A 12,534-nucleotide genomic window follows, 5' to 3' on the forward strand; every position below is an offset into this window, starting at 1 on the left:
ACTGTTATGCCTCCCTTCTTTGGTACACAATGGACCGGACTTACCCACTGACTATCGGAAGTTGGATATATAATTCAAGCATTCAGAAGTTTGGTAACTTCATCTTAACTACTGTGCTCAGGATAGGGTTAATTCTTCTTTGATGCTCCCTAGAGGTTTTGCAATCTTTTTCCAACATGATGTGATGCATACATATGGAAGGACTTATTCCTTTCAGATCAGCAATGTTATATCCTAACGCAGATGGATACTTTCTTAAAACTTGTAATAGCTTCTCAGTCTCTGTGGCTCCTAGCTCTGCGTTGACTATTACTGGTCTTTTGAGCTCCTCGTCTAGATATTCACACCTAAAAGTCTTGGGTAATGGTTTAAGGTCCAAGGCTGGTTTCTTTGGGCAAGGCATAAGGTTGGGTGTTAAAGCTAAGCATTCGCTTAAACTATCGTCTCGATATTCCGGTCGCCAATTGTCATCTTCGAAAATCAGGGGCATCGAAATCTTTATAACTTCGGAATAGGATTCTTCTCATAGTCCTATCTCTCTTATACATTCATCAATAACATCCACCAGATAACATGTATCTTTTATAGCTGGGGCTTGAAGGAATTGTGTTAGAATAAACTCGACCTTCTCCTCACCTACTTCGAATGTCAACTTGCCTTTCTTTACGTCTATAATGGCTCCAGCGGTAGCTAGAAAAGGTCTTCCTATAATTATAGGAGTATTGACGTCTTCCTTTATGTCCATAATTATGAAATCCGTAGGGATGTAGAATTGTCTGATGCGGACGAGTACATTTTCAAGAACACCTACAGGATACTTGACAGATCGGTCTGCAAGTTGTACTGACATCTTGGTTGGTCTTAGATCTCCCATGTTTAGTTTCTCGCAAATGGACAAAGGCATTAGGCTAATACTAGCTCCTAAGTCGCATAAAGCTTTGTCTATGACAAATTTTCCTATATTGCAAGGTATGGAGAAACTTCCTGGGTCTTTCAGCTTAGGTGGCATTTTATTTTGAATTATTGCACTACATTCAACAATGAGTGTTATGGTCTCGTTGTCTTCTAATTTCTTCTTATTCGATAGGATTTCTTTTAGGAACTTAGCATGTGAGGGCATTTGGGTAATGGCTTCTGTAAACGGAATTGTGATGTTTAACAGTTTAAGAAGTTCGACAAATTTCTTAAATTGCTCTATGTTTCTAGATTTCTCGAGTCTTTGAGGGTACAGGATAGGTGGTTTATAAGGTGGTGGAGGTATGTATGGCGCTTCTTTTTCCTCCGTCTCGCCTTTTTTGTCTTCTTTCTCCTTCGGATCACTTGGTTTATCCTTGGGTCTACTTTCCTCCTCAGTTGTCTTCCTAGGGCTTTGGAACATAGCAGGGTTTTTAAGCCTATGGTCAGTCGGTTCATCCATCTCTCTACCACTTCGCAGAATAATAGCATGAGCATGTCCCTTTGGGTTTGGTTGTGGCTGTCCTGGAAATGTCCCAGCAGGTGCGGCAGTAGGTGCTTGTTGCTGTGCCACTTGAGAGATTTGTGTCTCGAGCATCTTGTTGTGAGTGGCCAACGCGTCTACTTTAGTCGCTAACTGTTTGATTTGCTCATTAGTGTGCATGTTCTGGTTTATGAAATCCTTATTAGTCTGAGTTTGAGTGGCTATGAAATTTTCCATCATTATTTCTAAGTTAGATTTCCTAGGGACGTTAGGAGCAGCAAATGGTGCCTTTTGATATCTAGGTGGTACACTGGGTGCTTGACCAGGTGCGTACAAAGCATTATTGTTCTTGTACGAGAAATTAGGGTGATTCTTCCATCCTGGGTTATACGTGTTTGAGTAGGGGTTTCCTTGAGCATTGTTTACTGGTTCGGGGGAAACTTCTGCCAAAAGTTGGCACTCGGGGGCAGCATGTCCAGACATCCCGCATATTTCGCAATTTGGGGAAACAGCAGCCACGGCGGCTACAAGTGCTATAGTGAGGTTTTCAATCTTCTGAGTTAGGGCATCGACTTCGGCGTTAACGCGGTCGAGGCTACTTATCTCGTACATTCCACTCTTTGTTGAAGATTTCTCTCCAGAAGTTTTCTCTGATTGAGCTTTCTCGCTTCCCCATTGATAATGGTTTTGAGCCATACTTTCAATAAGTGCGTAGGCATCAGAATATTCTTTATCCATCAGTGCGCCACTTGCGGCGACGTCAATCGTAAGTCTCGTATTGTAGAGGAGACCATTGTAGAAGGTATGAATGATTAACCATTGTTCTAAACCATGGTGTGGTGAAAGTCTAAGCATGTCTTTGTATCTCTCCCACGCTTCGAATAAAGACTCGTTGTCTTTTTGTCTAAACCCAGTGATCTGGGCTCTTAGCATGGCGGTCTTACTAGGTTGAAAATAACACGCCAGAAAGACTTTCTTAAGTTCATTCCAGGTCGTGACAGAGTTGGCGGGTAAAGACTGAAGCCAAGCTCTAGCTCTATCCCTCAGTGAAAAAGGAAAAAGGCGCAGTCGGATAGCCTCCGAACTGACACCATTTGCTTTTACAGTGTCTGCGTATTGCAGGAACACCGACAAATGAAGATTAGGATCCTCCGTCGCATTTCCAGAAAATTGGTTTTGTTGTACAGCTGACAACAACGATGGTTTTAACTCGAAATTATTCGCCTCAATAGCAGAAGCAGCAATGCTATTGTGAGGTTCAGCTTGCGAAGGAATAACATAAGATTTGAGAGGACGCGGCTGTTCTCCCATGGTTGATTCTTCAACTGGTTCAGAAATAGGAGTAGGAACAAGAGTGCGAGTACATCGTAATCGACGTGATACAGTGATAGAACGCTCCGGTTCGGGAATTGGCAGCGCTAAGTCTTCACTTCGAGAGCGAGTACTTGGCATGCACAAAGGGAATTAGAAAAATTGAGTTTGCCTTAGACTCTACAACGTAACAGTTAATTACGATTGTCGACTAAATTAGTCCCCGGCAACGGCGCCAAAAACTTGATCGCGACAATGGGGTATGTCTGTGATTATGACTGCAAGTGCACAGTCTATCGCGTAGTTTTAAAAGATATCGAACCCACAGGGACTAAGAATCGACCTAATGTAGTTAATCGCTACTACGTAAATCTAAGGCTAATATTCAATTGATTATTGATCAGACGGGAATTAAAAAGAAATATTATTAAATTAAATCTAGGATAAGAATATCGGTATGCAATAGTCGGACTTCGGGGATCTAGTAAGCCATCGATGCGGATCGAAATTTTAAAATCACTTTTCTGTAGAAATCATTAGTTTAAAAACCCTCCTCTCACACTCTCGTGTTTATTGATTATGATTTCACTATTAAACCTAAGTGAGCAATCTCGCCGTATCAATTAAATTTCAAAGTGATTTTTGAAAACCAATGAAAACTAATTACCCTTAAAGCGCTCTCGCTGTATTTAAGGCTAATGCCTAATTTCTAAGGTCCAGTTAAAATCTCAAACTCTCGTTTTTATTGATCCTAACTTCTATTGTTTTTAACTCTCGTTAGAAAACAGTTTAATTAAGCGTTTAGAAATATCAGCCAGACAAATAAATTTAATTAATAAACTACATCAAAGAATTACTCGATTCCCTTGGTTATATGACCTTACATACCGATAAAAGGTATTTAGACGGACATTGTTTTAATAGACGAATCAGAACATATATAATAGATATAATATAATACGGACATAATTTGATAAATTAACATAAACCGTGAATAATAATAAATGCTAATAAATAAACCTGAATTAAATTGCAGACTGAAAATTGTAATCTTGCAGCACTGGTTCTTGAATCCGGTACTTGATGTAAATTCTGAAATTAAATCTAATACTGAAAACTGAAACTAAATCTGAAGCTAGAAAAAGAAACTGAATTACAATAGAGTTTCCGGTGTGGAAATCTATTGCTGGAAGCGGGTAGGAAAATAAGAACAGAACTGGAAAGAAAACAGATGAACTCTTGACGGCAGTAGGGTAAAACTTCGTAACCCTTTGATTCAGGTCTTGTGTTGAATTTATAGAGCAGCACTAGGTTTTGAAATGTCTCGTAACAACATCTCACGACGGAGAAAATGGAGGAGAGAAAGTAGCGTCTTTGAAAACAGACTCCTCTGGGCCTGGGTGTGTGACTTACGTCACGCACCATATTTTAGAGGGGTGCCGAACGACAGAGAGGGGGGTGCGCCGATCGGCGTGGACCTCAGGGTGCCCCACGTCACGTGTAACTCACTTTTGCGCATATGGGCTTCTTGCTTCAGCATTGCTTTGGGCCTCTTTCCTTCTTCTATTTGCACCTCCTTATTTATTGTCCTTTTAAGCAATTTCTCTTCCATTTTAAGTCCTTTTTCCGACTATTTCTTTTGCGAGCTCCGATTAAATAAATTCCTGAAAACAAATAGAAATACCGGCATAATACAAAATAAAATAATAAAACCGAAATAAAATAGAATAATAATGCATGTAAATTAAGCTAAATATACGATACGTTTTCGTGTTATCACTGAGTATGAGAAGATAACAAATAGAGAAACTGCTCATGATATCTTTGAATCCTTAAAGATGACTCATGAGGGTAATGCTCAAGTAAAGGAGACAAAGGCCTTGGCTCTAATCCATAAGTATGAAGCATTCAAGATGGAGGAAGATGAGAACATTGAAGCAATGTTTTCAAGATTCCAGACTCTGACTGCTCGATTGAGAGTGCTAGATAAAGGCTACACCAAAGCTGATCATGTGAAGAAGATCATCAGAAGCTTACCCAGAAGATGGGGACCCATGGTGACTGCATTCAAGATCGCCAAGAATCTGAATGAAGTTTCTCTTGAGGAGCTGATCAGTGCCCTGAGGAGTCATGAAATAGAGCTGGATGCAAATGAACCTCAGAAGAAAGGTAAGTCTATTGCATTAAAATCTAGTAATAAAAAATGCACTAACGCTTTTCAGGCTGAAGAAGAAGATTCTGAAGAGTCAGAATCAGAAGAAGAAGAAGATGAACTATCTCTAATATCCAGAAGAGTAAATCAACTCTGGAAAAGCAAGCAGAGAAAGTTCAAGAACTTCAAGAACTTCAAGAACTTCAAAAGACCTGAGAAGGGAGAATCTTCTGGACACAGAAGAAATGAAAAGAAGAAGGTGACGTGCTATGAATGTAAAGAACCTGGACATTACAAGAATGAGTGTCCAAAGCTTCAGAGGGAAAAGCCTAAGAAAAGATTTGAAGAGAAGAAAGGCTTAATGGCTACTTGGAATGACATAGATTCTTCTGATCAAGAGTCAAACTCTGAAGATGAGCAGGCAAACATAGCACTGATGGCCACTGTTGATGATGAATCAGAATCTACATCAGACTCAGATTCTGAAGAGGTCTTTTCTAAACTTTCTAGAGATGAGCTAGTTTCCAGCTTAACCGAACTTCTGGAAATCAAGGCTAATCTTAGCATCAAATACAAAAAGCTGAGAAAGCTCTTTGCATCTGAAACTAAGAGACTTGAAGTAGAAAATTTTGAACTGAAGGAAAAAGTTTTAAAACAATCCAAAGATGTTGAATCATGCTCAAGTTCAGAAAAGTCTATTCCAAGTGTGAACAATATTCTTAAGGAATATGACTTGAGTTTCAGGAAGTTTCTATCTAGAGGTATTGGCAGAAGTCAGCTAGCCTCTATGATATATGGTGTAAGTGGAAACAAGAGAATAGGCATAGGCTATGAGGGTGAAACCCCATATAAACTTGAACCCGTTGATGAGATGGTTATTACATACAAACCTTTGTATGATCACTTCAAGTTTGGCCATTCTCATGATATAAAGCACACATCTAACTCTATGAGTTTCCACACAACACACACCAAGAAATATGTTGCACACACCAGAAAATCTTATGATAAATCCCGTGCTAAACCTCAGTTCAATCAGAAATTGAGGAGAACTAACCCAAAAGGACCCAAAATAATGTGGGTACCTAAGGAAAAGATTATCCCTGTTGCAGATCTCCTTCAAGGCTCAAAAGACAAAGGCAAACATGTCACGGTACCTGGACTCTGGGTGCTCGCGACACATGACAGGAAAAAGGTCTATGTTCCAAGACCTAGAGCTTAAATCTGCTGGAGAAGTAAAGTTTAGAGGGAACCAGAAGGGCAAGATCATTGGCTCTTGAACCATATGCATTGGTAACTCTCCCTCTATAACTAATGTTCTTTTAGTAGATGAATTAGCTCATAACTTATTGACCATAAGTCAATTAAGTGACAATGGTTATGACATTATCTTCAATCAAAAGTCTTGTAAAGCTATCAGTCAGAAGGATGACTCAATCCTATTTGCAGGCAAGAGAAAGAACAACATTTATAAGATTGATCTTTCTGATCTTAATAATCAAAAGGTTACTTGCCTTATGTCTGTTAGTGAAGAGCAGTGGGTCTGGCACAAAAGATTAGGTCATGCTAGTTTGAGAAAGATTTCTCAGATTAACAAACTTAATCTGGTCAGAGGACTCCCTAATCTGAAATATAAATCAGACGCTCTTTGTGAAGCTTGTCAAAAATGGAAGTTTTCAAAACCTGCATTCAAGTCTAAAAATATTGTCTCTTCCTCTAGGCCGCTAGAACTTCTGCACATTGATCTTTTTGGCCCAATCAAAACATCATAAATCAGAGGGAAGAAATATGGATTACTCATTATTGACGACTATAGCAGATGGACATGGGTAAAGTTCTTGAAACACAAGGATGAGTCACATACTGTGTTCTTTGACTTCTGCACTCAGATTCAATCTGATAAGGAATGCAAAATCATAAAGGTCAGAAGTGATCATGGTGGTGAATTTGAGAACAGATTCTTTGAGATTTATTTCAAAGAAAATGCTATTGCCCATGATTTCTCTTGTCCTAGAACTCCACAGCAAAATGGAGTTGTAGAACGAAATAATAGGACTCTACAAGAAATGGCCAGAACCATGATCAATGAAACCAATATGGCTAAGCATTTCTGGGCAGAAGCAATTAACACTGCATGTTATATTCAGAATAGAATCTCCATAAGACCTATTCTAAATAAGACTCCTTATGAATTGTGGAAGAACAGAAAGCCCAACATTTCATATTTCCATCCATTTGGATGTGTATGCTATATTCTGAATACTAAAGATCATCTGCATAAGTTTGATTCTAAAGCTCAGAAGTGTTTTCTACTTGGATATTCTGAACACTCAAAAGGCTACAGAGTATACAATACTAAAACTCTTGTAGTTGAAGAATCAATCAATATCAGATTTGATGATAAGATTGGTCTTGAAAAGCCAAAGCAGTTTGAGAATTTTGCAGAGATAGAAATCTCTAACTCAGATCATGAAGATCCCAGAAGCAAAGTTTCAGAAGATCAAGTTGCTGCCTCTTTAGAGAATCTCAGAATATCTGAAGAGCCAACACCCAGAAGATATTCTAGACTCAACTCTGCTCATCCACAAGATGTTATCATTGGAAAGAAAGATGATCCTATCAGAACAAGAGCATTCCTTAAGAACAATGCAGAATGTCAATTTGGTCTAGTATCTCTGATCGAGCCAACTTCTGTTGATCAAGCTCTGGAAGATGCTGACTGGATAATTGCCATGCAAGAAGAACTAAATCAGTTTACAAGGAATGATGTTTGGAATCTGGTTCCAAGACCAAAAGGATTTAATATCATTGGAACTAAGTGGGTCTTCAGAAACAAGCTAAGTGAAAGAGGAGAAGTTGTAAGAAACAAAGCCAGACTGATTCCTCAGGGCTATAGTAAGCAAGAAGGCATTGACTATACAGAAACCTTTGCACCAGTGGCCAGGTTAGAATCTATTCGTTTATTAATTTTATTTGCCACTCAGCATAACATCACTCTATATCAGATGGATGTTAAGAGTGCCTTCTTAAATGGTTATATAGATGAAGAAGTATATGTCCACCAACCTCCTGGTTTTGAAGACTCTAAGTCTCCAGAACATGTTTTCAAATTAAAGAAATCATTATATGGTCTGAAGCAAGCTCCCAGAGCTTGGTATGAAAGATTAAGTTCTTTCCTTCTGGATAATGGTTTCACTAGAGGACAAGTGGATACAACTCTCTTCTGTAAAACCTTTAAAAAGGATATTTTAATTTGTCAAATATATGTTGATGATATTATATTTGGAACATCTAATGCTACACTTGGAAAGGATTTTGCTAAGTCTATGCAGGCAGAGTTTGAAATGAGCATGATGGGAGAACTCAAGTAATTCCTTGGGATCGATATCAATCAAACTTCTGAAGGAACTTATGTTCATCATACCAAGTATGTGAAAGAACTTCTGAAGAAGTTCAATCTTTCAGAAATCAAAGAAGCAAAGACTCCTATGCATCCAACGTGTGTATTAGGTAGGGATGAGGTAAGTAAGAAGGTAGATCAGAAGCTCTACAGAGGTATGATTGGATCTCTTTTATATCTTACTGCTTCTAGACCTGATATTTTATTTAGTGTATGCATGTGTGCTAGATTCCAATCAGATCCTAGAGAATCTCACTTAACTGCTGTTAAGAGAATTCTGAGGTATCTGAAAGGTACTACTAATGTTGGTTTAGTCTATAGAAGATCTGAAGAATACAACTTAGTAGGATTTTGTGATGCTGATTACGCTAGAGATAGAGTTGAAAGGAAAAGTACTTCTGGAAGCTGTTAGTTTCTGGGAAGTCATCTGATCTCTTGGTACAGCAAGAAACAAGCCACAATTGCCCTCTCTACAACAGAAGCAGAATATGTTACTGCTGCGGGATGTAGTACACAGATGCTCTGGATGAAGAGTCAGCTAGAAGATTATCAGATATATGAGAGTAACATTCCTATATTCTGTGATAATACTTCTGCTATTTGTTTATCTAAGAATCCTATCTTACATTCCAAAGATAAACATATTGAGATTAAACATCACTTCATTAGGGACTATGTTCAGAAGGGTGTTCTTTCTTTAAACTTTGGGATACAGAACATCAGTGGTCTGATATCTTCACAAAACCCCTTGCTGAAGATAGGTTTAAGTTCATTTTGAAGAATATCAGTATGGATTTATGCCCAGAATGAAAGGATGAGAAGATCTGATATATGGATTAGATTTGAAATGCTTATTTATTTTTTTTGTATCAGATATTCTGAATATATTGATCATTTAGATATTCTGATTCTATTATTGCTAACGTTTCATATGTCTAAGTTGATTCAGAATTTCTTTTAAAGCAAAATAGCTGTCACCAGCTATTCCAGATGATGAACACGTGTTCATTCTGAAGGGACAAGCATGCGTGCAGTGATGAGACGCCACCCTAGGTAACTGTGCAAATCATTTCAAATCTCACGTTTTCTCCTAACGTCACTCAACATTAAATGCATTTGATTCTATGCATTATGTAACTGTTCATTCTCAGAATTTAATTGCATTTTGTTTCAAATCTGTGCCTATTTAAACACCACTCATAATCATCTTCCTCTTTTCACGCATTCTTCATTCATATTGTTTATGCATTTCTGCCTCTTTTTCTCTCTATTCAAAAACCCTAAACCGAAACCAAGAAATCTTAGAAGTGCTTCAATGGCTTTCCCTTCAAAGCAAAATATTGGTTCGTCTTCTTAGCAACAACATCAACAAGAACAAGTTCAAGAGCAACAACTTGTTCCCCAGAAAACCTGTTTGATTCTGTTGGAACAATTAGAAGTTATCTGCGAGTTGATGGTGGATTTTAAAATCTGGAAAAGCATGATATTCATCTTACAGAGAACATGGTTTTTCAAGGATGGGGAGATTTCTTTTATGGTTTGTGTGGACCAGTCTACCCAGATTTAGTGAAGGAATTATGGCTTCATGCAACTGTAATGCCTAAAGCCATTCTTTCTATAGTTCACGGTGAACTTTTCTCCATCACAGAAAATCTTCTGAAGAAGTTGTTTGGTTTGGAAAACGGTGAAGGTGTTACTGAAGCAACTACCACAGAAAATCTATAGTTTCTTCAAACTATGTTAACAAGGATCAACAATACATTATGTATTGTATTGGTAAACAAGTAAAAGTGGATCTTCCCCACATCATCTTCAATCACATGTGGCACGCTGTGAATGATTCTAGAGAAGAAAACAGATTGAAGTATCCAAACAGCAAAACAAACATTATTCCTCTTGGGAGAATAATCACAGATCTCCTGGTTCAAACCAAGATAGTTGAAGATCTGGAGAATGCTGGCATTGTCAAAGATCCTTACACCATTATTGGAAGTACCATGAATGCTCATACTCTGAAGAAAATGGGTATAATTCAGTCTATTGGTACTACTCCTAAAGTGAACATTGAAGTTAGGTCTAGGAGAGGTCCTGTTCTGGATGACTTTAAGTTGTTCTTCAGAAATGAACGACCAGAAGTTATTGTCAACTACATTGCTATGCACAAGGAAGCTGGTTCTGAGTGTGATCCTATTTGGATAAGCAACCAGAAAGCTGCCACTACTGCTGATCATGTTCCATAAGTAGTGCAAGAGCAAGAAAGGAGAACAAAATGAAAGTTAGATCTTCCAATAATCAGTGAAGAGAAGAAGGAAGATAAGAAAGAAGAAGAACAGAAGAAGAAACAGAAGGAAGAAGAGAAGTAGAAAAGAAGAAAGATAAGAAAAAGAAAGAAGAAGAGAAGATGTTACAGAAGAAAAAGGTGGAAAACGAAAAGAAGAAGGAAGACTTGGCAGGAAAGAAGAAGGTAGAGATACCGAAGGAGAAGAAAAGGAAGACAGTTGGAGAAGGACCTGCTAGGCCTCCAAAGAAGAAACGCCCTTCAGGTATTGTAATTTCTGAACCTAGTTCTGCTCCTGTTTTAAATTCAAATTTTGTATCAACAGAAGCTACCCCAGAAATTCAGCCAGAAAAAGCCCTAGAAAAAGCCCCTGCTAAACCACCTCCAACCACCAAATTTCTCACCCCTCCTCCTTCACCCAAGTCTAAAGGCACAACGCCTATTCTTGATTCTGAACCCCCAGTTTATGAACCAATCTTTGAAGCCACACCTCTCAACACCATCTTTCCTCCTCACGCCACTATATCCACTTCTTAACCTCCCCACATTCAAACTTCACTCTTGTAGACACTGTTGTGTTCTGCAATTTCACATCTTCTGAATCCTCTCATTCTGATTCATTCACCAATCTCATGAACAAATATCCCCATAAACCCAAACCAAATTCTGACCCTGTTGTCTTAGTCTTAGACTCAGACAATGAAGCTGAATCCTCTCAACCACCCTCTTTAGAAACATTATTTGTTCTGAATAGAGTTTCTCAACCATATGCCTTCTCTCACCCAGATAAGCCAATCTCTTCTCTCAATCTTCATATTCCCATCTCACCTCCCAGAACTAAACCTCCAAAACCTTCTGTTGATGCAAGTTTTGAGTTTATATCTAACAAGGTCATGACAGGTTTAGATGTTCTGAAGGTTGCTCATGATTCCAAGCTGGATCATGTAGCTGCTGGGAAGCTCTGGAGAGCTTTTAGAAGGGAAATTCAGGCTGACTTTCTGGATCTTCAGAAGGAGTGTTTAGCTGTTACTCCTGGTCCTAATGGATTCCTTCTGCAGTATGATGATGGTAGATACTATCACCCCATCACCAACTGGAAGCCTCTAGAAGAGAAGCAGTTTGTGGATGAACTTGAAGAAGAAAATCCTCTGGCAATTGTTGTGTGGAAGCCACATCCATACAAAGTTCTGACTGGAGATTTTCAGGCCTTGTTCAACTGGTTCAGGGAGAACTCTTCTAAAAAGGCTCCTAACATGGTATACCCAGAAGTGGAGTATCCTCCAAAACTTGAGACTCCTTCTGCTCCTGAGAATCTGGCTGCAATTCTTCAAGGCCTAGAACATCCTACTGCAGATATTACTGTTGAGGAAAATCATGAAGATGTTCTCATGGTTGAAGCTGATGCAAATCATCCTGTACTGGATAACAGCTTTGATGCTGCTTTTGTTGGTTCTTCTATTTCTATTCTGGTGAACACTATGAAGGAGCTCCAACAGAATCAAGCAACCCTGGCTAGTCGTCTGGATAAGCAAGATGACACAAATGCTGAGTTCAGATCTTTTACAAAGACTCAAGCAGAAGCTACTAAGAAGCAAGTTACAGACACTTTTGAGATTAAGAACCTTCTGGACGTCTTAGCTTCTAAGTTTAGCCAATCGTAGTCTGTCTTGTGTCTTAGTTTGTTTTCTTTGTTTTTGCATCTGCTTGAATTGCATCTGCTTCTGTACTGCTATTTTCTGATGATTCTAATCGATGAAATATTATCTTTTTCTTTCTTCACTCTGTGTGTCTTTTTCATCCGAATCTTTTATGCTTTTTGATGTTATCACAAAAAGGGGGAGAAATGTGATAATTGAATTGATTTATTATATCAGTTGCTAGGCTTAAGTCTCAATATTCCTAACAAATATATTGCAAGTTTTCTGTCTTTGATAGTTTTTGCAGGAATGAGATAT

General features: G+C 38.5%; 1 protein-coding gene and 1 non-coding gene across 2 annotated transcripts; one reads left to right on the top strand and one right to left on the bottom strand.

Moving 5' to 3' along the window:
* Positions 1–523: 523 nt before the first annotated feature.
* On the bottom strand, positions 524–2,890 carry LOC131593325 (uncharacterized). The gene has a single exon (XM_058865793.1). It carries the CDS (start codon positions 2,888–2,890, stop codon positions 524–526), a length of 2,367 nt encoding a protein of 788 aa, XP_058721776.1.
* On the top strand, positions 2,265–2,371 carry LOC131645415 (small nucleolar RNA R71). The gene has a single exon (XR_009297038.1). It is a non-coding gene; the product is annotated as a small nucleolar RNA R71 (small nucleolar RNA).
* Positions 2,891–12,534: the final 9,644 nt, after the last annotated feature.

This window comes from Vicia villosa, linkage group LG1, assembly GCF_029867415.1.
Source record: "Vicia villosa cultivar HV-30 ecotype Madison, WI linkage group LG1, Vvil1.0, whole genome shotgun sequence".
NCBI lineage: Eukaryota > Viridiplantae > Streptophyta > Magnoliopsida > Fabales > Fabaceae > Vicia > Vicia villosa.